Source organism: Octodon degus, unplaced genomic scaffold (assembly GCF_000260255.1).
Source record: "Octodon degus isolate 3935 unplaced genomic scaffold, OctDeg1.0 scaffold00071, whole genome shotgun sequence".
Lineage (NCBI taxonomy): Eukaryota > Metazoa > Chordata > Mammalia > Rodentia > Octodontidae > Octodon > Octodon degus.
Window position 1 is genome coordinate 2,182,063 of NW_004524647.1, and position 27,555 is coordinate 2,209,617.

At 48.5% G+C, this 27,555-nt stretch overlaps 2 protein-coding genes across 3 annotated transcripts in view; both read left to right on the forward strand.

Moving 5' to 3' along the window:
- The window catches only part of LOC101579853 (solute carrier family 22 member 13-like), a 12,976-nt gene extending 3,151 nt beyond the window's left edge, over window positions 1-9,825 (forward strand). The window contains exons 2-10 of one of the 2 annotated variants that reach the window (XM_004635232.2): window positions 5,440-5,543; window positions 5,777-5,931; window positions 6,149-6,317; window positions 6,532-6,652; window positions 6,739-6,833; window positions 7,057-7,271; window positions 7,465-7,573; window positions 8,195-8,410; window positions 8,651-9,825. In XM_004635232.2, coding sequence (XP_004635289.1) covers window positions 5,440-5,543; window positions 5,777-5,931; window positions 6,149-6,317; window positions 6,532-6,652; window positions 6,739-6,833; window positions 7,057-7,271; window positions 7,465-7,573; window positions 8,195-8,410; window positions 8,651-8,747 — 1,281 coding nt within the window. In that variant the 3' untranslated portion in view covers window positions 8,748-9,825. The remainder of the gene's footprint in view (window positions 1-5,439; window positions 5,544-5,776; window positions 5,932-6,148; window positions 6,318-6,531; window positions 6,653-6,738; window positions 6,834-7,056; window positions 7,272-7,464; window positions 7,574-8,194; window positions 8,411-8,650) is intronic. The other variant, XM_004635233.2, reaches the window with a different exon arrangement.
- Window positions 1-26,866, forward strand: part of Slc22a14 (solute carrier family 22 member 14) — a 29,667-nt gene extending 2,801 nt beyond the window's left edge. The window contains exons 2-12 of the mRNA XM_023719789.1: window positions 16,851-17,337; window positions 17,986-18,089; window positions 18,269-18,423; window positions 19,490-19,658; window positions 22,547-22,667; window positions 22,903-23,000; window positions 23,227-23,438; window positions 23,933-23,940; window positions 24,484-24,629; window positions 25,274-25,474; window positions 26,542-26,866. Coding sequence (XP_023575557.1) covers window positions 16,945-17,337; window positions 17,986-18,089; window positions 18,269-18,423; window positions 19,490-19,658; window positions 22,547-22,667; window positions 22,903-23,000; window positions 23,227-23,438; window positions 23,933-23,940; window positions 24,484-24,629; window positions 25,274-25,474; window positions 26,542-26,788 — 1,854 coding nt within the window. The 5' untranslated portion in view covers window positions 16,851-16,944 and the 3' untranslated portion in view covers window positions 26,789-26,866. The remainder of the gene's footprint in view (window positions 1-16,850; window positions 17,338-17,985; window positions 18,090-18,268; window positions 18,424-19,489; window positions 19,659-22,546; window positions 22,668-22,902; window positions 23,001-23,226; window positions 23,439-23,932; window positions 23,941-24,483; window positions 24,630-25,273; window positions 25,475-26,541) is intronic.
- Window positions 26,867-27,555: the final 689 nt, after the last annotated feature.

Consider the following 27,555-nt stretch of genomic DNA (forward strand, 5'->3'; position numbering starts at 1 on the left):
TCTCTCTTTCTCTCTTTCTCTCTTTCTCTCTCTCTCTGACAGGATTTCACTATGAAGTTTAGGCTGGCCTTGAACTCACTTTGTATTGTAGGCTGTCTTCAAACTCACAGTGATCCTCTTACCTTAGCCACCCAGGTGTCTGAATTACAGAAATGCCACCACACTCACCCAGTATAATCATTTCTTTTTTGATCAAAAAGCAAGTTTTTCATATCCTCTAAAATATTTTTAATTATATATATAATTATATAACATAAATATTATATATGACACATGATAATTACATTCATCTTGGATAATTGGTACATATACATATGCATGTCAATATTGATCATTTTACCTGTTTTTAACTGTAAATCATTAAAAGCAGTCAGTATTATGCACGTCATAGCCTGAATGGGCTACCTTGAAATTTCCTCTGACAGATCAATTAATCCAATGCTTTTAAACTTTACCTCACACAAAGTTTCAGGGCATGGACAAGATATAGACAAATTATTTGCCAAGCTACAACACGCATGGCCTCTAGTACAGTTTGCCTTCCCATTAGAAACTTCACAAGCAGTCTTTACTTCCCATGTTCCTATCAACATTCCACCAAAACTGCTCATCAAGTTTTGCTTATGACACTCTAAGGCTTCACTAGCCTGCATCTCCAAACTTTTCCAGTCTCTTCCCACAAACCACTTTAAAGCCTTCTGAATTACGCAGTCAGATATAACCACAGCAACCCTATTTCAGAAGCATCAGTGTTCTATATTAGTTATCTTTCAGGTGCTGGGACAAAATACCTACTGCGCACAACTTAAAAGGGAAAAGGGATAGTGCGGCTCCCAGTTTCAGAAGTTTCAGTCCATGGTCAGCTATTCCCAAAGCACAAACATCACAGCAGAAGCACATGGCAGAGGAACACTCTTCATATCATGGCAGCCAGGAATGTGAAAGCAAGGAAGAGCTAGGGAGGAAGGGGCCGGGGACCAAATACAGCCCCTGAGGTTCTCCCTCCCTGACCCGCTGATACATGCCCAGAAGGGTGCGTTACCAATCTCATGGCCATCTTTCAAATGAATAAATTCTCAATTAAGATTGATCCTCATAATCTACACACAAATTAATCGACAGGGAGAGCACTCATTCCATGGTACTAAATCTGCAGAAATTAGGATTTGGGGAAGGTGAAAAGATTACCTACACATTTTAAAAACTGCAAGGTAAGACCAAAATAAACTGATAAAATCCCTAGTAAAAGTTATAAAAGGGGCCAGAGATGTAGCTCTGCTAACAATCACAAGACACTAAGTTCAAACCCCAGTACCAAAAATCAAAATAGGAAAAAAAAAAAAAAAAGACCAAAATAAAAGTTACAAAGTGTCTTTAAATCTATATTAAGGGTCACAAATCTATATTAATTACATATGACAAATAACAACTAGGAACAATGACTTTAAATCTTGCTTATATGGTTGTTTTTGGGGGGACTGTTTATTTGTTTGTTGGTTGGTTGGTCAGTATCAGGAATTGAACTTAGAAACTTGCAGTCGCCAGATAGGCACTGGTGCCACTGAGTTATATCCCCAGCCAATTTTAAAATTTGAACTCAATCTATTTGGTATCTTTCTTGTTGTTTTTTAGATAAGGTCTCACTATGCAGTTCAGACTGCATTGAACTCACTTTGTAGCCCAGACTGGCCTCAAACTTGCAGCGGTCCTCTTGCCTTCAGCCACCTGAGTGCTGGGATTACAGGTGTGCATCACCACACCTGGCTTTATTTGATGTCGTTCAAAAAGGTCAATATGTTATTTCATTTATCAGTGAAAGAAATTAGAAATTAGTTTTCCCCAAAATCAGAAAATGGTAAACAAATATCCTTGAAAGTTAAAGTCATATATATGAGGAGGGCCAAGACAGATTCTACCTACTTTCATGACCTTTATGAACTACTGAATATGCTCAAGGTCAGAGAAAAAGACTGTATGAAAGGTGTGCTTTTTGTTTTCATTTCAGTACTGAAAAATAAGTATTCTACTGTGCATATTCTCAGTCTGTTTTACTATTTCTATTTTGAGACAGGGTCTTGCTAAGTCACTACAATGAGTTCAGAACTGGTCTTTGTACCTCAGCCCCCTGGACTGCTGGAAGTTTGGGCACATGTCATGACTCCCACCTAAGGTGTACATCAGCATATGCCAGCACACACCAACTGCTGTTCTTCAATGCTGGAGACTACGGGACAGCCAGCATTGCTTTATCAGATGCCTTCTTTTGGCCTCTCTGTGCAACTCCAGAACACTATACCTCACAGACTTGACACAGACAGCTTTACATCTAGAGTAATAGGCTCCTGTTTGTCCTTGATAGATTTCTCAATAATAGAGGGGTCACATCTGAGATCATCCTAGATGATAGCAAGAAGGAAGTGAAGACCGCCAGTAGTATGTCATTGTAGGCACTCACTTCTCCTTCTCATTTTTAAATGGGGATAAAGATGTTCCTGAAAACCTGACTAGAAACATATCTGTGTGTTTACTCAGGCTTGTAGTTCATAATCTTCTTTCCCTGCCTTTTCAGAAACTCCTAGCGTCTACGACTCCACTAGTCCAGTCACGGCATAGCTGTCAAAAATTATTAGCACATGCTCAGATGGAGATTTAGATTTGTTTGTTGCAGGAGATATCAGGAAACAAGATTTGCAGATGATATCACAGCTCAGAGCAGCTCACTTGATTGTACTGCCAAACTGTTATGGATCTACTTACAGCTCTATAAGCCAGTGTGGACTTCAGCTTCTCCAACACGCTGTGAGCAGCTCTCCAAGATCTCCCTCTTTATCCTCAATCAGCAACCGAGTCTGTGCCAACTGGGTTTGACCTCAGCCTTCCTAGCTGCCCTATCATATTCCTCCCTCCTCCACCCTGCAAAGGCTGTGACTCCCAAAAAATCCCCATCTTTGTGTGTCCTGTACCATAAGATAATCCAAACTGTCCCAGAGCAGAGCTCTCCTGGAGTGAGGTCTACATTTTCTCCCCAACTGTGAGCAGGGATTCTGTACAACAATCCAAAGGGCCCTGTCTGAGAAGACACCCCCAATTTCCTTATAACAAGCAGCTTCACACTCAAAGTGGGTTATAAGCCTTACAAATTTGAAAAGACCACATTTCCTCATAGGTCCAATGCTTTGCCTCCTCAACCTACCCATGTAATATTTTCTGCATGCCCACCCTTGGAAAAAGAAGAGGCAGATAAAAATCAATGTATAGCAGCAACAATGTGATCCATCCTAGGATAAAGGAGAGGTCAGAGTAGGGTTAAGGATAAGCAGGGGAACAGCCACTGTTAGCACCTATAAGCACAAAAATGCTCAGCATATCTGAGGAATACTGACAGAACAGAAGCTGGGAAGTAAGCAACAGTCATCTCTTCAAGGGCCTTAGATCCAGTGCTGAGAAGTTTGGACTTTCTCCTAGATAAAAAAGGGAGCCATTGACAGTGGAAAATGGGAGGAGGAAGATAAGGTACAAAGCGTTCCAAGAATTGAGGGTGGAATTCTGCAGGCCACAGTGGCACAGCCCGATGGACGCTTCACCCTAGCTGGCCCACTGAAACCTCCCAGCGTAACAGCAGCTAAGCTAAGCACGTTGCAGCTGGGCATTCCTTTAATTTTTTCAGGTCATGCTCTGTAGAACATTTTATTCTTCTTTTATACTCTAGGAAACCAAGACACAGACTGAGTAACAGCAGGCCAAAAGTCACACGGGGCCCCTCACTTTCTACTTCTGGGGTTGGTGCCTGCAGACCTGTGTTTATTTTTATTTATTTTACATGGCATTTTACCACAAAAGCAATCTAGACAGAACCAAAGCTACATGGAACTGGATGGAATGCCAGCTTTGTCCGTTTTCCTGCCCTCCTTCATTCCCAGAAGCAGGTGATCATTTGACTTGCATTGAAAGGTCTCAGAAATTAACAGCTGTTCTTGAGAATAGAAATAGAGCTGCAGTGTGACTCCTGGATTGGTTAATTTCTTGCTGAGGTTATTGAACTGATGGTGGTCGAGTATTTAGCTTGTGGAGGCTTTAGTTCACTTATTCATCTTCAGCAAACGTTCTCTTGCCCTTCGCCAGCTTCAACCTCTGTGTCAGGCGGAGATGTCTCAACAGCAGCTGCCATGCAGCAGTGGGCCGGGCATTGGCTGCTGGGCTCTTCCTCCCTCTGGGAAGCACAGCGGTAGTCAAGGGCACTCGTGAGGATCAAAGAGACGCTGCATGGAAAGCGTGCCCTGCAGTCCTGAGCGTCAGTGTGTGCGGGCGTGTGTGTGCTGGTGAAGTCCAAGGAGAGCTCACATGGCGACCTCCCACGCCATTCAGGGATGGGGCAGACATGTGTGCAAGGGGCAAGGACTTCCTGAGGGGCCCACCTCAGCAAGGCAGGGCCCAGCATGTACACGGCACAGAGGTGTTCAGAGCCACGTGGACCTGCACGCTGTCTTCACTTGGTTCACACTCTGCTGGTCAGGCTGACCACAGGTCTCCAGCGGTCTTGGAACCCTTTGCCAGATGCACACCCTCTAACTGTCTGTCTGTCTGTCTGTCTGTCTGTCTGTCTGTCTGTCTGTGTGTATCTGTGTGTCTGTCAGTCTGTCTGTCCTCCATGTGTGCATGTTCTTCCATCCTAATCAGAAGGCATGTGGGAATGCTCCTCAATGTTTTGACTGTCCGTGAGTGGGCACCAGGCAGGTTTTGTAACCAGATGGGAAACTTGGAGAGGCCCAAGTAGCCACAGGGTGCAGAGAGTGTAGGGAGAGGCCCTGTGTGTCAGGAAGCAGCCAGTGGATGTCTGTAAAAAGGCCAAATTATCAGCCTGAGTGTGTCAGTCTTATCACATGGCACTGCCTGGCCAAAGGAAATTATTATTTAAGTCTGTAAGCCCAACCAAGAAGTATGTATGTCCTAACAACTTGCTGGTTGTCTTACAGAATAATAAACATCAACTGAAGTTGCATCAATCTTAAATGCAATGACTTACCAGTATGATGTGTGTCTTCCTGAGCACACGCAAGTCCTCCATCCTGGAAAGATGCTACCCCTATCTTTGGTTCCTCACCGATTACATATTGTGTTTGCTTTTTCTCATAGCAACCCCCCCAAAAAAATTTCACACTGATATGGTGTCATTGGAAGGAAAGCAGTACAATCTCATGTTCAACTATAAACCACCCTCAGCTAACAATTTGGGGGATGTCAGAGAGATGTCAAATGTTGTACAAATTTATCTTCAGATTCTCAAACATGCTGCTATGTCCACTGAGTTCACTGTGATGCACTGGCACAGTTTGGGAACCATGGGCTGCTGCATTCAAGCATTAGTAGTGGGCTAGGCTATGGTGAAGAATTTACCCTCCAGGCTTCCCCTAGACTCACATCTGCCTGTGTCTGCCTTAGTTCAACCTTGTTTGTGATCGGAAGCATCTGAAGAAAACCTCGCAATCCTTGTTCATGGCTGGACTCCTCGTTGGCACTCTCATCTTTGGGCCCATCAGTGACCGGTACGGACCTTGCCAGCTTACCCCAACCTAGCACTCTGAGCTCCTGGTGTAGGCCCACATTTCCCCTCACATTGGTCTCCAGGATAAAGCCCTCCTACTCCTCCTCAGACTAGGCTCCCAGAGAAGGGCCATCGCCTCCTGAATGGAGAATTCAGGGCAGGCCCACCAGGCTCTCCCTCACTTCTTCCCACAAGGTCCTGTCCCCACACAGACCTACCTTTTTGTTACCTCAGAGTTGGCCGAAGAGCCTCCTTCTTGGTGCAGCTGCTCCTATTTGCCATCTCAGGTGTGGCCATGGCCTTTGTGCCCAGCTTTGAGTTCTACACGATCCTGCGCTTTGTTCTAGCTACAGCCATTGGAGGATACACCTTAAATATTACCACCCTACGTGAGTATCTGGGCCTTAGGCCACAGGATGTGGGCAGGGGCCTGGACTAGCTATGTCCCTTAACTGCCTATGTGGGACTTGGTAATCACCCAGCACACAAAGTAATCACAGCTTGCTGTACTGGGCCTGAGGCCTCAGCACTGCCATGGTGGCATCAGGGGAACAACAGGAAGTTAGTGGGTGGGTGTGGCCCAATCTCACCTGTCTGTTCCTACAGTTTCAGAGTGGGTGGGACCATCAAGGAGAACTTCTGCTATCGTCTTGAACATGACTGCCTTTGCCCTTGGGCAGATGGGGCTAGCAGGAACTGCCTATGGTGTCCGAAAATGGAGGCTCCTTCAGATCTTCAGCACTGTGCCCATCTTGCTGCTTTTCTTCTGCTTCCAGTGAGGAGACACTTGCTAGAAGCAGATCTCCCTGGTTAAGCTGTGCTGGGGGTTGGGTGCAACTCTTCCTTCACTCTTACTTCCTAGGGTCATGAGAAGCTGGTCTGGGAGAGGTAGCCTTGATAGCTGACCATGAGGTTCACTAGGCACTGGAATGGCTGGAAAGATCCACAGGACACTGGACCCCAAGGTCATAGCCATTCCTGGCCCACAGGGTTGTCCCAGAATCTGCACGATGGCTCCTTATCCGGGGGAGGGTGGAGGAGGCCAAGCAACTGATCCAGAAGGCAGCATTAGTCAACAAGAGGGAACTCACACCAGAGCTCCTAAACCAGGTACTTACGGCAGGCCCTGACCATCCCTGCCCAGAGGTTCTCCACCCAGATCTTCCCCGGGCCCCTCAATCAGCTTCTCCTTCCAGATAGCCCCAGAGGACAAAGGCCCCTTGGGGAATGCCTTTGATCTTTTCAGACACCCTCATCTCCGGAAGGTGACCCTGATTCTTATGTGTGTCTGGTGAGTGACCAGAGTCCAAGCCCTTCCCCAAAAACAGAGCCAGGGGGCTGCCATTTTCTGGCGTATGTCAGTACTCTGGTGGGACAGTGGCTCACCGGCTGGAGTGGTCTCAGCCCAATTGCAGCAATGTCCTCTGCTGTTACCCAGGCCAAGGCAAGCTCTTTCTTTGGGTGTGATGGTATTATATGTCCAGCAGTGACAGCAACCCTTGGACACTCTATAGGTTTGTGAACAACCTCGTATACTATGGACTCAGCTTCCAAGTAGGGGACTTTGGTATGGACATCTACCTGACACAGCTAATATTTGGAGCAGTTGAGTTGCCTTCCAGAATTTCCAGTATCTTCTTCATGGAAAAGTATGGCCGAAAGTGGAGCCAGTCTGGGTGCCTGATTCTGGGTGGTCTCATGTGTATTATCATCGCCTTCATTCCATCAGGTACCCAGGCTGCTTCCCACCAGTCCTTGCCATCTTCCAGATACTAGACCAATGGCCATTGTGCCCCTATCAAGAGTAAGGGCTTCCTAGGCTTAAGGTGCAAAAGGGGTGAAGAGTTTGGTTCATGTGGTAATAGGCAGGTAGTCGGTGTTGGGTAATCTACTTCTGTGTCCTGACCAGCATCTTCCAGCAGGTCTGCCTACAATGGTCACCATGCTGGCCATGGTAGGGAAACTTACCATAGCTGCTGCCTTTACCATCTCCTATGTGTATACTGCTGAGCTCTTCCCCACCGTTGTCCGGTAAGAACTTCTGATACTTTTCCAACTCCTCTGCTCCCAGTACCTTGATCTGTGCCATCCCTCCATTACCCTCGACCATTCCACAAATAGCTGACAGAGCTTGCTCTGGGCCAGACCAATCCAAAGCTATCCCCTGGTGGGTGCAGGACAGATACTGAAGTAAGCCATGCCCTGCCCTTGTCAGGACAGAAGTGGGGGATGTCTAAGAATGAATGATCCAGGCTGGGGAGATGGCTCAGTAGAATAACTGCTTGCCTGGCAAGTGCAAGGGCCTGAGTTAAATCCCTGCCTGGCAAGTGCAAGGGCCTGAGTTAAATCCCCGTTTCCTCAAAAAAAAAAAAAAAAAAGAAAAGAATGATGAATGATCCAACTCAGGTGGGGAAAGTGGTGGGACAGAAGCTCAGCCTTTGACCTGAGACATGACAGATGAGCAGGAGCACAGCAGGAAACAGAGAGGTAAGAAGTTAGAGGGCACACAGGAGCAGGGAGCAGGAGCACCAGATGGTCTGGATGAGGGTGGCAACCCTGAGGGCCTTTAAGGGTAACAGTCTGGGGTCTAGGGCAGAGTTATAGCCTGGTAGTGAAGTCACGGCTGCTCCACTTGTATGCATCTTACCCCAGACAAACTGGCTTTGGGCTGGTGAGCACCTTCTCCAGGACTGGAGGCATCATCGCCCCTCTTGTGATCCTGCTGGTTGAGTATCACACTGCCTTCCCCATGCTCATCTTCGGCAGCCTCCCCATTGGGACTGGTATACTCTGTGCCCTGCTGCCAGAGACACATGGGCAGAGCCTGAAGGACACCATAGAGGACCTGAGGCAGAGGTCCTGCCCACGGTGAGCAGCTTTTTTGCTCTGAATCTCAGAACCTCACATCAGCATCACATCAGCAGTCCCTCCCCCGAGGCCCGGGCTTCCAACTAAACTGTTAGTCCATTTGTTGTGATTTACTGCCTGCTAAGGATCCCCATGGAACCCGAGACTGGCTTGGGTCAGATTACCCCTACAGGGAGGACAGTGAGGGACACTGCCCAGGGACTAATACTGGGACAGCCAGTGACAGCCTTCTGCTTTCAGCAGGTCTCCAAGAACAGCACCCCTGAAAAAAGAGGTGAAGAGCACAGGAAAACCTTCCAGCCCAAGAGTGGCTATTGTGAACAGCTCATACTTCTGATAGTGGTTCCTAAGAGCTGGACCATCTGTAGTGGAGAATAGCCCATACATTCCCTGAATATGACCAGGACCCATGAGGATGCAGGAATAAGACCAGCCTTGCTTACAAAGACAATGCACTACAACCTGGCCTCAGCCCCAGCTACCCACTACCGAGTTCAATCCCAGAAGCATCTGTGACAGGACCTCTCTCCCTCCACAGGCTACCTCTCTCATACCCTTAGCCCCACCCCAATACCATGTGTGAATTATGGCTTTGGGGTGTCTCCTGGACTTGCCTGTTCTCTAACAGCCTTGAGAGGAAGGGGAGTGGTAAAGTTTCCAAGATGTTCTCAGCCTGGAGTACCCCTGCCCTCAAATAGTCATGCTCAGGACAGAGCACAGGGTAGGACCCTCTGTGGTTGTGGGAGCAAAAAGAGGAAACAATCTGTGAAGACATGGACTGTGCAAACCCATGTCTGCGACACTGAAACTCCAAAACCAACAGCCAAACATGTTCTTAGCCCATCATGAAGAACCCTCTGTGCTCTGCCTCTTCGTATAACTGGACACTCTCTTGTAGCTTCAGGGCTGGGAAAGGGTCTCACTGTTCCTTTCCTACCACTGCAGTCCTCCCCACTTATAAACATTCATTGCAGAAATGCATCTCTCTTTTTTGACTCACAGACTGTACACCATTCAACTAAAATTCTGTCACCTGGCTCTTGGTTGCCCCTGCCATGTAGCTCTTCCCATCACCTTAGAATAATTCTTCTACACTTACAAAACCTAAAAAAAACTCCTGGCATGTAAGTGAATAGAATGAGTTTCTCATTCAGATATGCCACTCTCTGACCTGTCCTTCTGGTCTATTTGTTCCATTGTTCCCATCAGACATAGCTTAGGGTCCCATGACACAATATTGTAGACAAGGAGCTTAAAAGCAAAAACTTACTTTCTCATGGGTCTGGAAGCTGGAAGTCTGAAATCAAGAGAGTCAACATGGCCAGGTTTAGGGAAGGCCTTCTTGCTTGCTTGTGAATGGCGTGCCCTCTCTCCTTGCTCTGACATAGCCTTCCTTGGTACTTACATGTCTTACATTTCTCTCATTGAAGAGACAAAATACCTGATGCCCAAAATTAAGGTAGGATAAGTTTATTTAGCTCACAGTTTGTGCAGTGTCTGTTACTCTTCTCTCATTGCTGGGACAAATACCTGACACCTAAAATGAAGGAAGGAAAGGTTTATTTGGTTCACAGTTACTGGAGGTTTCAGTTCATACTCAGCTGGCTCTAAGGCAGAGTGGCACATGGCACAGAACTTTCCATGGCCGTGGCATACAGCAGAAGAGCAAACGGGCAGGACCAACAGCAACAATGGCAACAGAGAACAAGTCTGTCTCCTTTTAGTTGCATTCAGACTATCTGCCCCAGGCTGGGAGTAAAACTCACACCCGTAATCCCAGCAGCACACACTCACACCCATAATCCCAGTGGATCATGAGTTAATCACAAACTCTAGAAGTCTGCTCTATGACTGTATGCAGCTTTAGGGACAACTAGACACAAACCATCACTGAGATTTTAGTCCATAGTCAGCTGACTCTGAGGCAGGGCAGCATGACTCTGAGGGTCAACAGTTCATGACAGCAGAAGACTGCAAAAGCAGCAAGAACACAAGGGGCGAAAAGGGAGAAGCAAGCCTTTTTCTCTCCCTTACATCGTGCACAGCGTACCCCCTCCAGGCGTGGGTGTAGGGCAGAGCACACACCTCCAATCTCAGCAGTAGACAAGGAACCGATCACAAGCTAGATTCAGTGGCCTTCAAAAGGCCCAACCGCCATGACCACATGAAGCTTTGGAGGAACATCCAGGCACATACCATAACACTGCACATGGGGACAAATTTCTGTCTCTTCTTATAAAACTATTAATTCAATCCAGAGAGCTACACTCTCATGATCTTATGTAATTACTTCCATGGCCCAGGATGTAAGTACCATCACACTGGGAGACAAAGCTACAATATAGAAAGGGGAAACAAACATTCTCTATAGGACTTTCCTTCCTTGGTCCTCTCTACTCAAGAGAATGAAGAAATCCTATTAACTCCTTTGAGAGACAGATCATTTCTCTGGGTTGCTAATGCTGTTACACATTAATCATTTTACCATCTGGTTGTGACCAACTTGCAAAACCACAACAGTGTGTGAGCCCAGTTATCTGCCTGTTCTATCTCTTCACCCAAGACGACTGGTCATTGCTAGAGGTATATGCCAGTTAGGCCTGTTTCTCTATAAATTTGTTGTCACCAACCTCCACTGGGTCTCTAAAGTCTCTACTGGCCTTTTCTAGCCTGCTTGTTTATCATCCCCACTTGGGACCATTTCTACCCTCCATTAGCATACCTTGGTCCTCTTCCTCCTGATAGCTCCTTTTCCTTCAGAAATAGCAGGAGCTGCACTGTGGCAGCTCCCCAAACTGGCCACTCACAAATCTTTCACCTGCCCTTCTGCTTCATGAATGAGCTGTCCTGCATGCAGTGGCAATGCTGCTGCTGTGGGAAAGACCCTTTCCTCTGTTCCTGCTGTTGCTCTCAGACTTGGGTGCAGCTGGATAGAAGAGAGGGTCTTTTTCTTTCTTGACCTCTCCATTTCCCCCACCTTAGGCCAAAAGCCTCAGCATCAGGCAAGCTGGTGAACTGTATTTGCTTTTGCTTCCAAGTGTCTTTGGATGTGAGAGAACTGATCTCCTGCAATTTCTCCCATGAACAGAGATCTTCAATGTGCCAGCCAAGGGCTCTCTACAGAGCTAGGGGTTGTTACCAGCCAGGCTTTCTAGGGCACTTGCCCTCACAGGGGCCTGGACAGACCTTCACCAGGAAGAGTCCACCTTTTAGGTTGCCAGGATGTGCATAGGACCTCCCTGGAGTTGAGCCTTGTCCCTGGAGGGTGGAGGTGGAAGCCCCTCTGGCCCCTGCTTGCTGACCTCCTCAGCTTTTCTCCTTAGAGATGAGGGTATTGATAACCATGTTTCTTGAGCATTCAGCCTGAGTACGAAGACACTGATATTTACTAGTTTTCTCAATTTCAAAACAAGTGAAACAGTAATGATACCTTGACATTTTAGAAAGAAAATTAATATTTGTAGCCAGTAGACACATGAGCCTGGTAGCTTCATGAGTATAAGAAACCATATGGGTTTGATGGATAACTCAGTGGTCTAAGCACCTGCCTGGCAAGCTCAGGAACCCAAATTTGATCCCCGGCACCATATGCCATGCAGGCCCTGCCTTGGATATACCGTGCTGGCCACTGAAACTGGGTATGGTGGTGCACACCTGTAATCCCAGCCCTGGAGGCTTAAAACAGAAGAATCACTACAAGTCCAAGCTGCATAGCAAGACCTTGTACTGAATAAATAAAAGATAAAAAAACAAAAAGAAGTCCTGTTTGCTTAAACTCTATACCTACACCTCTTTGAGCTACTGGAAATTCAGTCTCAGCCATCACTGGGCTCTCCTCTACCTGAGACATGTATGTGCTGTAACCAGAGCAAAAAGGTGCTCCCTGCCCTTATTATCAGCCTCACTGAGGAATGCTGGGCCCTTATTGTGCCCCTGCTCAATCCCTGCGTCCCCAGCAGTGTTGCTAAATCTGAAACTCAAGGGAGCTTAAGGGACTAGTTGCTCAGGTGATGTGCAGACACCTGGGAGGCCTGTAAGAGAGGAAGGTCTGCACCCCAGGCATCAGGAGAGGTGAGCTCTACTAAGTGACTGAGGTCATTGAAAGCTGCAGAGCAGCCGTATGCAGGTGTCCCATCAATTCATTCACTGGTGGCTTTTTTCAAATATATCAAATAACTTCCCCCCCCCCCTTAGTATATGTTGGTGGCTTGAATCCTTTTTGCCAGAATCCCGAGTACACTCTGGGTCTGCCAAGTAGAGACTCAGGTAGGCCTAAGTCCCAACCTTCTGGACTGCTGGTCCAGCTTCCCTGGCCATGGCCTGGGTGGTGGGGTGGGGAAGGGAGCTCTCTTGCTATAGGCTCAGGAAGCTTTTGTGACTGCTGAGCAGGGGACAAGGGGCCTCAGCAATGCTTGGCTGAGGCTGCTCAGAGATACAGAGCTTCCTCTTCCCCAGCAAGCACCCCTCTGTTGCCCTCTAGGGTCTGCCTGGTAACAGCTCCATGCTGATCTCCACCCCACACCCCGAACAATAAGGCTGGGGCCTTGTTCCCACAAAACATCAAAAGAGCTTGATGGGAAAATGACTCAGAAACAGATAGCTCTGAACAAAGGTGTTCAGCAGGGACAAATCATTTCAGCTATAAAATCAGGATGTCTAGGCCAAGGAGATAGCTCAGCAGCATAAGCACCTGCCTGGCAAGCACAAGGTCCTGAGTTTGATTCCAGAAAAAAAAAAAAAAAAAAAGATGACTTGAAGTATAACTGACAATGAAATAGTTTCTGGAAGGATAGGAGAATCTCCCTCAGCAGGGTAGAATTATGCTGGGAACGATGAGAGCTTCAGGGATAGAAAACAGTTGGCACATAGCCATGGGCCTTGCTCATGCGGCAGTCTGCACAGCCAACCCTGCCCCATTCTGTGTCTAAGACTGAGGTCAGCTGTGTCCAAGGAGTAGAAGGCCACTCTGACCAATCCCAGCCCACCCTGCCCATCCCATTGTGACACCAACTCCCCAGCCAGAACAGAACTCAGGGTTGTTTCTGCTTCCAAGTATCTGGCTGGGCCTGGACAGTGGCCAGGCAGGCCCTGGTTTTGGCTTGTGGTCCTGTTCAGGTAAGAAGGATGGCAATTAGGATGACGCCCAGCAATTATAGGTCGTGTTTCCGTACAGTTTTGGGTAAGAGCCTCCCTGGGCCTATCTGGCACTGGGAAATGTGTTCTATGTTCCCTTGTTTCTGTCTTGTTTCTGATTTTTGTTCTTGCTTTTGCTTTTACTTTTCAAAATTAAATTAAATTAAGTGGAGGAAAAAAAAAAGAAAGATCAGACTGTCTCACAGAAGGTAAGAGACTTCAGGTGTGGCTTCTGGCCATTTCCTGCCCTCTGGTAGACAGCTGCTCCTGTCCACAGCTCTTCCAGCCCCCAGCTTCCTGGGCCTGGGGCATGTCCACGTGGCAGAGGATCTTTGGGGTCAGTAGTTGGAAGGAGTACTCCGGGGCCTCACAGACTATCAGACATTCAGGGTGTGCTGGGGCACTGAAGGGCACCCTGCAGGGGAGGCTGACAGCTTAGCTCTGGCCTAGAATCTGAATCTCGTAGAGGATGGTGGATTTCCTTCCTCCCTGAAGTCTCTTCTGCGCACCTCTGCCCCTCCAGCCCTATACATGTGCAAGCCAGGGTGGCTTCCCAGCCGCTGTAGCACACAAACACACTTAGTGACGGATTTCCTTTACTACCTGATGTAGGCTCTGGGGGAGACTCCATCTCCTTACCTTTCACAGCGCCTAGAAGCTGCTGTGATCCTTGGATCATGAAGTGTCTGGAAACCAAGGGCGGAGTAACCTCTGGTTCTGCCCCTCCTGCCTACCGAGATCACATTGTGTCATTTTACATAACCCAGGGTCTCTTTATTTTAAAGAAATCTGAAGAGTTAACTTCGTTTTCTCAACAGCTTTAATCCCCATTGCCGTATACGGGGCATATTCACAGGATCTGGGGATTAGGGGTGGCCATTTCTGGGGAGGCTGTCATTCAGCCCATGCCTCCTCCCTCTCTTGCATCCCAGCTTGTGCTTCCTCTTAACAAGACCCCAGACTCTGGGACCAGGCAGGAGGCACAGACGGTGACAAACGTGACAAACGCCGATGCTGCAAGGCCCTGGTGGGCCTTTTGAGGAATAAATCGGCAGCGGCGGACCTAGGAGTGCGCGGCGCGGCGGGGCGGCGGGGCAGCGCTAGCCAGCTGGGGAGAGAGAAGCCGCCTTAAGGAAGCTGGGGAAACCAGGGAGGCTGCAGCGGTCCCCAGGCTGCCGACGGCGCCACCCTGGTCGGGCCGGGCCCTGCGTGCAGGCCGGGACCTGGGTGATCCCGCTGCGCCCGGAACCGGCCCGGAGCAGCGCCTGCTGGATGTGGGCCGAGATCTAAGATGGGGGGTGGGGGGGGGGGGGCTGGAGCGCGCGGAGAGTGAGGCGCAGAGGGCGGCCCAGCTGCAGGGAGCGACCCGCTGCGGGGAGCATCCGCTAGAGGCCTGGGCGCAGGAGTCCCGGCGCCTCGCACTGCGCCACCCGCGGACCAGCCCTGGAAGCCAGCCGCCCGGAAGCGGGGCCAGACGGGAGTGGCTGCTCCTGAAATTCTGTGGAGCGGATGTAACTTAAAAGCGTTCCTTCCCCACCTGAACAATGGAAACAAAACCGGAAGGTTATAGGACTGTTTGGTTTTACTCTTCTACCTCCGGACTTAAAAAGCCCACGGATCTCTTTTTCTTTTTAACTCCACGTTTTGGAATTGTTCTTATTATTTAATACAATCAGCCACTATTTAAATTGTTTACGTATTTACAGTTTGGGCTGAGCCTTATCACACCTCGAGGGTCCTCCTGGGACCTTTTACAAGCTCCCTTAGATCAGGTCTCTTGTTTGTGTGCTCAAACTTCCGCTGTGAGCCAGGGAGATGGCTCGATAGAGTAAGCGCTTCCTTGGCAAGCGCAAGGCAAAAAACAAAACAAAACAAAAAACTTCCGCTGGTGAAATGTCCCTGAGTGTGCAAGCCTAGACTAGCTTTACCGCGATCAACGACCACCACGATTCAAAGTGACTCTTCACTCTTTTATTTGCTGAGACTCCCTGCGCTGCCTTCAGAGATCCGTGTCCTCCCTAGTGGTGCTTCCAGAGCTTTGTCACTGGCCACTGTGGCTTCTAGCCTTGGTTTCCCTTTTTATTCATCCTGCTTGAAATCAGTCTTCGTGTGTTTGTGGGGCGGGGGGAACTGAATGAAATAAGTCCTTTTTTCTGGATCTTGATGATTCATGTTTTTCAAGTTTTAGAAAATGCGCGGCTCCTATCTTTTCAAATACTGATTTTCCATTTCTTCTTGTGGGCTTCCCGTCAGGCCCCTGTCAAGCCTTCCTTACCTCTCTTTCGCATTTCAGCTCTACCTTCATGTTCACTACTTCTTTATGTTGAATCTCTTTAACCTTCCTTTTAGGGTTTTTATTTCAACAACAACTTGCTACCCGATTTGGTGTCTTCCTAATAAAAGTATCTGTTTTTCCTTGATGCTTATTATAACTTCATTTTTGTAATGAACACTTTTAAAATTCTAATATTAGCTGCCTTCTATTTTACATCTGCTAGTTCCAGTACCTGCAGCCAGCCCATTGTCTGGGCCCTGTTCACTCTCAGTGGCTTGCCTGCTGAGTCCACAGTCTATGCCTGATCTTGGTCTGTGACTGACTCACGGGCCAGCTGGAGAACTTGTCCTCAGGGAGAGCTTGCTTCTGCTTCTGCTGGTGGCTGCAACATGCTATGGGCCAGACTTTTTTTTTTTTTAAGTATACTGAGGGTTTGGGCTCAAATCAGAATGCTAAATTCAGTACCTCTTCTTCCTGATGTCCCAAAGTATCATATGTACCAATATTGCTACCCCGCACCACCCCCTCTGCTGCTTCTCCACCTCTGCTCTGTGCCACCTGGCTTTGAAACCCTGCATTCCAGCCTTGTGTGCCTAGCTCTATAACCAAGGCTTCCAGCTGTTTGGCTCCAGCTCTTGGCCCTTCCCCACACAGATGTTTGTTTGGTTTGAAAAGAAAGGTCCCTGGAGACCTCTCCTACCTTTTGCAATTCCACTGATGGCTCAGTGTGTATATGAACAACTTCAGTCATAAGGGAAGCTCAGAGACAGTTTCTCAAAGCTTTATCATTCAGGACAACAGGAGAGCATTTTCTAAAACATTGGCAATCTTTATTGCACTGAAAATCAAGGATGATTAAGCCAGAGATAGCAAGCAAATTATGTGAGCTAAGGAACTTTGAGGGAAAATAGGCAACTGTGAAATCCACACTGTTCCAAGCTAGAGGTCGCTTTCTGCCAGTGGCACCTGTGCTGACATCTGATGTCTTAGTAATGGTGTCAGGAAGCTGATTTGCATCCTTTCTTTCAACAGAAGGAGAAAGAACTCCAAGGCATAGATCGATCCCATGGTTCTAGGAGCTTGAAGGAACAGACAGTACCAGTGCCTTTTCATCCTTGGACACCAAATGCCATTGAGGACTACCAATAAGGATGCTAAATTTGCCAACATCCTGAATGCAGTGGGGGAATTTGGCAAATTCCAGCAGAGGCTGGTAGCTCTCATCTTCATCCCTGGCATCCTGTTGGGCTTCATGTATGCTGAGTACTTTGTGTTCACAGACCAGGAGCACTACTGCAACACCAGCTGGATTCTGGCAGTGGGTCCCAACCTCTCAGAGGCTGAGCAGCTGAATCTGACCCTGCCCCGGGCACACAACGGCAGTTTCCTGACATGCTTCATGTACTTGCCTGTGCCTTGGGATTTGGATTCTATCATCCATTTTGGCCTCAACCACACTACTACATGCCAAGATGGGTGGATCTATCCTAACTCCAAAACTCGATCATTGGTCAATGAGGTGTGCTTCACCCTGGGTTGTCTGTAGCTGCCAGCAGAGGCCTAGAGGTTTGCTGAAGCGGGATAGCAGTTAGCCTGAGGTCACCCTGCAAAAGTGGACCTTGACAGAAATTTGAGTGCCTGTTACCCACCCCTGGCCCTGCCTGCCTTAGCCCTGAAGACAAAGTTTGTTTGGGTTAGCAAATAGGGGATAAAGTGGCAAGGTTGGCCATCTGTGCAGGGAAATGGTTCTGAAGTTGTGGCTGTACCCTCTAAACTCACAGAAACAGAGATTGGAAGCAATCCGAGCTTCTCTCAGATGTCTCTTAGGACTTGCAGCCTGGGCCCTATCTGGCACACACCTGCCCATCTACAGCTCTAGGCTAGAGCCCAGCACTTGGGTCCTCAGTGATTCATATCTATGTTCAGTTCTCTTAGCTACATTTTTCCTTCCTAGCCTATGCCTCTGGTCCTTCTCTCGAGCCTGGGCTGTCACCTGAGTTCAGGGAAGGTGCAAAGGTAGCAGAAGTGAGGTGCCCTGCACAGTCACCTGCCCATTCCCCATGCGCTCTCTGCCTCAAGGTCCCACCTGGCCAGGCTCTGTCACTGCACATAAAAAGGCTAAACCTGGCTGGAGACCTATGGTAAATTCCTGTGTCTAACCCCCCAGTTTGACCTGGTGTGTGGCAAGGAGCAAGATGAGGAAAACCTGCAGTCCATACCTATGGCTGGCTTCCTGACAGGGTCTCTCATCTTTGGGCTCATAAATGACATGTGAGTCCCCTACAGTTCCCACTAGTCCTGGGGACACCCTTCCTGTCTATGGACAGTATTTGTTTAGTGAAACTCAAGGTGGGAAAGACTAAGGGAGGAGCTGTCAGGGTCCCAGAGACAGCTGAAGGCCTGGACCAGGAAGGTCCATCATTTGATGCAGCCTCACTTTGATCCCCTAGGCTGGGCCGTTACCCCGCTATCCTGATGTCACTGCTGGGGCTGACCATCTTCAGCTTTGGAACAGCTTTTGTGAGCAGCCTTCACCAGTATTTCTTCTTCCGCTTCCTTGTGTTCCAAGCAGTGATGGGTTACACCATCAGCAGTGTGTGTTTAGGTGACACTGGGCCTCAAGGAAGAGGGCTGGATGGGAGCAGAGATGCAGGGCAGAAGGTGGAAGTGGGGAGAGGGAGTATCTCAGGGTGCAGGAAGAGGTGTCAGCCTAAGCAAGACAAAAGGGGCTAGCTGGGACCTCCCAGAAGCCAACAGGACACAGTACCTGAGCAGGAAAGGCAGAAGTGAGGGATGGCCTACAGATGCCAGAGCAGTAGCACACAGGAAGCCTGTTTCTCACTCTCCACAGTATTTCCATGGTATCCCTCATTCTCCCTGCACATCCTTTGCACACCCCCATGTGGCTGACATTCACTGACCCCAGTCCAAGGGAGCTAAGACCCATGCACATGCATTGGATCACTTCATCTGGACAACCCTCTATTCAGTATGCACCATTCTATTATTCCTTTAGTTGAGAAGGATATTTGTACCTCCAACAGTTAATCATCTTACCCAGCATTACAGAGAAAGACTCAAGGTTTCAACCAGGCTTATGTGACGCCAAAGCCCCAGTGTACATCCACACATCCACTGCCCTCAGAAGGTTCAGTGACTAAATCTCATACCTAAGATCCCTGCTGTGCTGTGGACTTCTGAGCAGGGAGCTTTTGCTCCAGGAGAATCTGGTCCTCCACACACCATTAGGTCTCGATGGCCAAAGCATGAATGCACCTAAAGACAAGGACAGGGATTCATTGCCTTCTTGTGTGTGTGGCCGCAGGAGCAGCATAGTGCGTAGAAGTCTTCTGTAGTAGATAGCATGGTCAGGCAGGAGGTCTAGAGGGATCAGCCAGGTTAAAAGCAAACAAACAAACAAAAAAAAAAACTTAGAAGGCCTGTGACAGGGAGGACAGGTTAAACCTAGGATACACACTCTGAGGGGCACAAAGTCACTCTGAGTGGTTTTGAGAGGGTTCTCTAGCCTAGTGAAGAACATGAACCGGGGGAAAAACCTTTTGCCCAGCCTGATATCTCCAGCACAGAGAAAGGGCATCTCAGAAGGCTGGGTATAGGAGAAGCCTGGATTCTGAGCTGACCATGGTTTTGTTCTCTTTGCCTCTTCACAGCCACTGAATGGCTAGTGGGCAGTCACCGTGTCCATGCCATCTTCCTGGAGCATTGCTTCATGTCTGTGGGTGTCCTGTTCCTGATGGCACTCAGCTACAGCCTTCCCCACTGGCGGCTGCTGTTCCTGGTGGGTGGGGCACCTATGTTCCTGTTCATCATTTACATCTGGTAAGCAAGCACTTTTCAGGTGTGCATGGCCAGGATCTGATGTGTAGAGATGAAGGGTATGGGAACAGCTGGGGGCTTTTCCTAGAAAAGGCGCATGTGGAGGAGATGAAGAGTTTGGGCAAAGCCTCCAAAACCCCAGTGTTGCTCCTCTCGTAGAGGAAACCCTCAAAGAGCTTCCAGCGAAGTCAGAAAAAAGAAAGGGTACTAAAAGGCAAGGGTTCAAGAATGGGATGGTCCACAATGAAGGCAAGAGAGGAAAGGCTGAGGAAGGGTGGCCTGACTTCAGTCTTCAGGAAACAGATCAGCCCTCTCCTAGGGTATCTCGTGGCCTTGGCCTCGAGTAGAAGAGCAAGCCCTTGAGCCTCTGTCCAATGGTGAGGGTGCAGACTACCTTCCCACAGTTTGTCAGGACTCTACTATCCTGGCTGCAGTAGGTGAGAGCAGTGGTGCCACGGGGAGACTCATTCAAGCGTCTTTCACTTCCATGCACTGGAGTTTCTAGCCTGGACTCTGAGCTGTGTTGCTGTTTTTCTTTATAAGTACTGCCCTCTATATCATCATATCTCTATATGTAATTCAAGATTTTTATCCTTTCTTTCCAGCTTTTGGACTTCATTGTTTCAGCTAAAATTTGGGGACAGAAAGATTCACTTAGTTGGTACACTTATTTTCTGATTGTTTTCTCAATAGCATTTGTATCTTCATTAATATAAAATGATAAAACATTCTCAGTTGTTGTAACTTAGAATTTGTTGTTTTTTCCTCATAATTCCCGGAGTATATGTCTTCCTGGATCACTCTGTTTGCTTATTTCGGATCCTCTTAAATTTGTTTGTGTTGTTATTGTTGTTGTTGTTGTTTGTTGCTGCTTTCCAGTGATCTCTGATTATGCCTTCCTATTTAAGGCAGTGTTACTAAAAAGCTAATGGGAAACCCCAAGGAGTAGTCAACTGGCTGATAAACATAGAAAAGATCTCAGATTTTGTGGAAATCAGAATCACACTGGAGCCAGCTAAGCCCTAATGTCTGGACCTCTCCCCAGAGTTCATGTGTGTGCAGGGGCAGGGTGCACCCAAGAAGCTGTAGTTTCAACAAGTTGCCTGCTGGCACTGATCCTGCTGGCCAGCTGACCACTCTGTGAAAACCGCTACTGCTGAGTGCATGTTCTATAAACATCCTAAAGCCAGGGCATTCCCTGGCTCTGGCTGTTGTACTGCCTGCTGGTGTTGGAGGGTGAGACTTGCCTCATCATTAAGAGTCTCCTTTCTGTTCCTGTGTATCTATCCTCTGCCCTTACTCCTGACGTTGTGTTCACTCCCTCAGCCTTCCTTGTCTTCTAAGTGCAGATTATAGGTGCAGTGGAGCGGTCCCACCCGTGAGAACTGGAGCCAAGAGGACTATCTCCCAGTGCTCCCAAATATAATGTGTGGCAGGGGCTTTGCCTGCTGTCAGTCTGTTCTGGATACTACCTCAAAATATCTCACATGGCGTGATTCATAAACATAAACTTTTTCTTCACATTCTTGAATCTAGAAAGCCCAATGTCAAGGTCCCCATAGATGCAGAGTCTGGTCAGGACCTCTTCCTCTATTAGGACACTTTCCATGAGCTTTTACATGAAAAAGGGAAAAGCAAGCTCCCCCAAGCCTTCTACAAATCCACTAATCCTGATTCTTTGCTGCAGAAAGGTTTTCATCATGAATTTAGAGGACAAACATTCAGCCCACAGCAGCAGAAGTTTCAGAAGTGTTCCACATACTTTCAAGCTTCACAACATGAATGTTGCATTTCTCCTACAGTGTCCTTTATCCTCCTCTCATTGTCCTTGAAAATTCACTCTGATTATTGTTGGTGTTGTTGTTGTTCTGTGTTTTAGTGGGCACATGATCAGTTCATCTTCTTGAAGAAGTCCCTGCTTGATGACATTCTTTAAATAAGAGTGTTCTGCAGCCTTCGCATGGAAAACCATAACTGATGGCTGGACCCTCGGAAGGGGCAGGCACAGGGCACACAGAGAATGAAGTCATCTCTTGTATCCAAAATATATGTCTTTAGAAACCATCTGTAGAGTCCAGACTAGGGAGAGAGTAATGGTGTACGAATTTGGCAGGGCATCACAGCAAGGTTTTGTAGAGTGTCTGAGCAAAGGGCCACATCACACCAGCACACCCTCCATGACCTTGGCCATGCCCTAATCCCCTAAGGCTAGGAAACATACAGAATCATCCCACTAGGAAAGGAAGGCAGAGGTTAAACAAGATGCTATATACAAGGGCCCTGAACACAATCCTTCTGCTTACTGCATGCTTTAACTGGTGATCTGCATGAATTCTGATAGTTTGAGAAGACTCAGAAAAACTGAGAGGGGAAATTTGTTTTGAGGTCAAAGGCAGTGATACTTAGAGGAAGAAAGGAGCTGGAATGAGAGCTTCACTCACCTCTCCACACTCTAGGCAGGGTGCTGGACCCTAGGTAAGATCCAGGTTCCTGACCTACATTCTAAGACAAATCCAACCCTAAGAAAGAAACCCTCACAGCAGATGTGGGCATGAGTGTGTGCCCTGGGTGTGTTCAGGCATGTGAGGACATACGCTAAGGTAGGAGAGAAGGGTGTCCTTAGAGGCGAGTGAGAGGACAGGAGGCTGCAGGGCAGAGGCAGCAAGGGGCCAGTGTCACCAAGCAGCCAAGGGGGCTATGTGTGGCTTGGACAGGGAATGGGCTGCTTGCCAGGGAGGGACAGGAGGTATCTCAAAATTGGTGGTGACTTTCATAGCCCATGAGTCACCTTATGCCAGAGCAGTGTGGGCACAACTGAGGCTGGGACAGGACCAACATGGCTCTCTAGGGGGTCCTGGAATAACGAAATGAGAGAGGGTTTGGGCACACAGGATTCTCCCAGAGTCCCCACGGTGGCTGATGATGAAAAGGAAGGTGGAAGAAGCCAAGCAAGTGCTGTGCTATGCAGCCAGTGTGAACAAGAAAATCATTCCTTGTAACCTGCTGAATAAGGTAAGAGGCTTCAGGCAGTGACTGTGGGGAAGCCTCTTTGCTTAGCCCTGCAGTTGGACATCAGGGTAGCCCAGCCCATTGCTCAAGGACAATGATTACAGTGAAATTAAGTCCTGCCAGGACTAGGCAGGAGACAAGCAGGCCTTGTTGGGAGTGGGCTGACTTTACAGGGTTAGTCGGGAAGGGAGCAAGTGACTCTCAGCCTTTCCTCTGACGGGTCCCGCTTGTGTTCCAGCTTCAGCTGCCCCAAGACACGGTGACTGAGGCATCTATCCTAGACTTTTACTATAATAAGCACCTCCGCAAGGTGATCTTGATAATGGGCTGTGTGTGGTGAGTACCCAGGGCTGGTGGACAAACCATCAATTTGAGAGGGAGTGGGAGATAGGCAAGCTACAAGAGGAGCAAGGCCCAGGATCACATCCCCCAGATCCTTGTGCTTCTCTCCCTGTCCTTACCTCTCTCTTTGTTTCTGTCTTATTCCTGGCTCTGTGTGTGTGTGTGTGTGTGTGTGTGTGTGTGTGTGTGCGTGTGTGTGTGTGTCCTGACTTCATTTCAGGTTTACCGTTGGCTACGCCTATTTTACACTGATCTTCACACCCAGAGACTTTGGAGTGAACCTCCCCTTCAGGCAGGCCATCTCCAGCATCATGAAGGTACCTGTTCAGATGTGCTGCATCATACTCCTCGAGTACAAGGGAAGGAAGTGCAGCCTGATTGTGGCTCTCACCCAAACCACCATCATATGTGGCTTTCTTTTGCTCTTCCAAGGTATAGTCCACTTTGCTAATGGCCCCTCTACTTCCTTGCAGACCTCCCCAGCTTGACCCCTGAACTAGGCAGTTCAGTTGAAGTTGGCCCTGCCCCGTACACCCTGAGAGAGCCCCAGACCTTTAGGAGCAGTGCCAAGTAGAGAACCCTGAGACATACTCCCTGACCCACTGAGAGGTCTGAGAGAGCAGGGCATGCTGTCCAGAGGAATCAGCCAGAAGGCAGCCTTCTTGCCCCTGGTTCTGGCCCACATCTGAAGGAGATGTAGTAGTCACATGTGAAATATTCCTCTATTTACTGCCTTGGCCCCTACCTCTCTCTGCAGCCCATCTGGGAAGTGTCTGTGGTTATCTGGGACTTTAGGAATAATCTATTCACTGAAAACTGGGTGAGTGAAGCATTGGGCCCAACCACAGGACTAATTCCTACTCAGAGGTCTCACCTTCTTGACAGCTTTGTACCTAGCTCCTGAGCCTCAGCACTCAGAAAGGAAGAAGGCAAGGTCTGAAAATACCTCCAGCATTTCAAGAGCTCTAGGCAGTGAACACACAGCAGGTCATGGAGCTGGAGCACACTGGGCTCATTGTCAGTATATACTGTTTAGAGTTGCTCACCACTGGCTTCTTGAGGGACTGGGGCTAAGGCTGGGATCTGACAAAAGAGGAGCTGCCAACCTCTGCAGACAATGAGCAAGAGCTCCAGTGCCACTCACTCTTGAGTGTGTATCCTGGAGTGTTTAGGACCAGCCCCTGCAGTGCAGACCCCCGAGATCTAACACCTGATACCCAGTTCACCTTGCACAAATCAGGCATGTGGAGACTCAGCTCAGCATGGTGGACAGTAGCGTAAGAGGCCTCTGGGCCACTTAGCAGGAGATCCAGTGGCCAAACCCCCTTCCTTAGCCAAGGCTCCCATGGCAGAGCTACTGAATGTCAGCTTGATGGGGCCTCCTCTTCCTGAATGCCTGGGTCTGCTGGCCAGCTGACCAGTGCCAGGAATGCTCTCTGCAAGCAACCTAGGAAGGACTGATGGGCCCCAAAGACAGGATGACCCCACACTCAGAGGGCTCTGTTGTCTAGATAAAAAGCCAAAATCCACAATGTTGATGCTCGCATTTGGAGAGTCCAGCCTGATTGCCACCATCACTGTCCTGTTCATCTACACTGCTGAGCTCCTCCCCACCGTCCTCAGGTATGGGCTCTGGTGGCTGAGGAGGCCATGGGGCCATGGGGCTGTAGGGAGGGATGAGAAATCACAGGATTCCTTTAGCAGCTACCACTGAGCTTTTGCCTGGGGACAAGTACCTTACCACGCAGTTTGCATGGATCACCTCACTTAAGCCTCACCCAAAACTCTCCCAAACATCATTAATCCTATTTCAGAGAATAAAATTAAAGCTATAAAGGCACTTATTCAGGATTGCACATAGCAAGAGGTGAAACTGGGAATGGACCAGGGCAGTCTGAAGCCAGTTCTTTCCTTTGCTCACTGCATAGAGTACACGGGCCACCCTGAGCCTCAGCTCCTTCCCCACAGGTGGCCTCGTTGATGGCAGCTATAGCCATGTCTTCCTACCCACCCGGCATCCACGGCTGTGCCACCACCCCACCACCACCACAACAGCACTGCATGATTCTTACCTCTCCCACTCCTGACACCTAGGGAGGAGTTCCAGAAAAGATTACTGCTCACTTTGAATCAATAGAGAACTAAATTCTTCAGTGTTACATAATGAGCTCAGACAAGGCAGACAGCAGTGGGTTTGCGTTTCTCCTCAGGCCTACCAGGCCTCTGCCTGACAAGCCTTCCAGACCAGCTCCCACCTCTTCTTTCAGGGCTACAGGCCTGGGGCTGACAGTTCTGGCCTCATCAGGTGGAGCCATGTCGTTTGAGACAATCATCCACCGGATCCTGTCACTCCAGCCCATGGCTCTTTGCTGCATCTTGACCTCTATGGCCTTGTACTTCTCTTTCATGCTGCCGGAAACACAAAATCAGCCCCTCTCAGACAGTCTGGAGCAATTCTCAAAGGCAAGGTGTGTGCATGATGCCCCCTGACCTCAAACTCTTGACATTGACAGTATGTCAGGCACTGTCCATCCCTCCCTGTCTTCCCTGAGGGCTTCTGACACAAGGGCCAACCTGTGTCCACAGCAGTTGCCCCAGCTCTTGAGGTCCAACCCAGTCTTTGCCTACTCCCACTCTCCCTCGCTGTCTTGCTCCAGCCTGGGCCAGAACCTTTCTCCCCCCTGCCCCATCTGCTTGTCTGGCCTTGGTGCTGCCTGTGGAGATGTCCCCCAGTGGTACTTCAGAAGTATTCTCACCTCTCTCCTCCTAAGTAAAGGGGACTGGCTTAGAATTGGTTCTCTGAGTACCCCTCATTTACTGGCTGAGCTTCTCCTTCCCTATAAGGGACTCAGGCCTCATTGTTGACTTTGGCCTTCCAGTCCCTGCAGACAAGGACCTCACCTGGAAACGGGGCTGCATCCCTGTAACTGCAAGGACCTGAGCACCAGTGTGGGCCGTGGTTGGAGGTCCTACAGTGCTCTCGTCGCTATACTGTAGGGGCTGCTGCCTCTGGCTTTGTCTGCCTCATTTCTGCTCTCCTCCTTGCCCACCTTCAACCTCATTGAAATCACCTATTCTGAGCATCCAGAGGCCACAGGTTCCCATGCTAATCCTAACCCTATTTTCACTTTTCTCATCAGTGAAATGCCATGCCTTCTCTTACTTTGTCCTCAAAGGAAGCAAATGCAAATAAGGCTTCTAGCTATTCCCATTTTACAGATGAGAAAAATGAGGCACAAAGAAATAAAGCCGTGTAATCTAGTTTTCTTCCTCCATAGTATCTTTGAGAGTAGTAAGCCCACATAAAGGGATTGGCACAGGGTCCACCGCAGCAAGTGCTGAGTAAGTGCTAGTGATGAAGATGGTGAAATATATTTCAAGTAAAATAAAAGAGTTTCACTGGAGTTAGGAGATGAAGCCTTCCTGCTCCTGGAGATGTGTTCTTCTTAGGCCAGTGGGGAAGCTTGGCTGGGAACCTGCAGGAACAAAAGAGCTTGTCTCCTGGGGATGCAGCCCCAGTGATGGCTTTTCTCAGCCTCCAGAGAGAGATGGCCCTTGAAGACGCCTCCAGGAGAAACAGTGATACCACGGAAAGGGCAATGGCTGGAGATTCAACGTGTGATGATGATGATGATGATGATGATGATGATGATGATGATGGTGACGTGTCTGAAGAAGCAGCAAAGAACACAATTCTCAATGCCCAGATTTCGAGATTGGATGCAGACATTTCCACTAACACTGCCTTGAAGAAATCTGGAGCTAAGAAAGCTCACAATTAGGCTCCTGGAGGGCCAGGCCCCTAGACCAGTGTCAGCTTCAGTTGAGTGGCTGTATATGTTTTGTTTTTTGTTTTTATTTTATTTGGCACAGCATCTCACTACTCAGCTTGAACTCATAGTGATCCTTCTGTCTCAGCCTCCCAGTGCTAGGATTACAGGCATGCACCACCGGCCCACTTTTGGTGGCTGGCTCCGCTCGCCCAGGGGCAGGGCCAGCAGGGCATGCAGTAAGGAGATGGAACCCCGGACCTTGCGCTTGCCAGGCAGGCACTTAGACTGCTAAGCTGTCTCCCCCACTCATGGCTAGATATGTTTATGATTTCCAGGACCCATTGTGGCAGGGACCACTCAGTCCTACTCTGAAGCAAGCACTCGAGATCCAAAGCTGATCCCTATCACAATCCCAGACTGTGACTTATTCTAATAAAGGTATCATGTTGCTCATAAGATAGCCTGGTCAAGATTGGAAGTGCTAGGAGAGCCTAGAGGTCATGGCCTGGAGGAGGGGGTCAGAGAGGTTCCCAGACTCTTAATTTTTTCCCAGTGAAAAGAAAATGATTAATACATTATGAAAAAGGTTTACAAAAGTTAAGAGACACTCCAGTTTAACAACTGATACTACTATCATTCCATTTACTTCAAATACTCCAATAATGTCTCTTTATATTGCAGAAAATATACCTAAAATGTACTGCTTCAACCATTTTTACAGGTATGGTGCAGGATTGTTGTGTATATTCACATTGCTATACAACAAATCTGCAGAA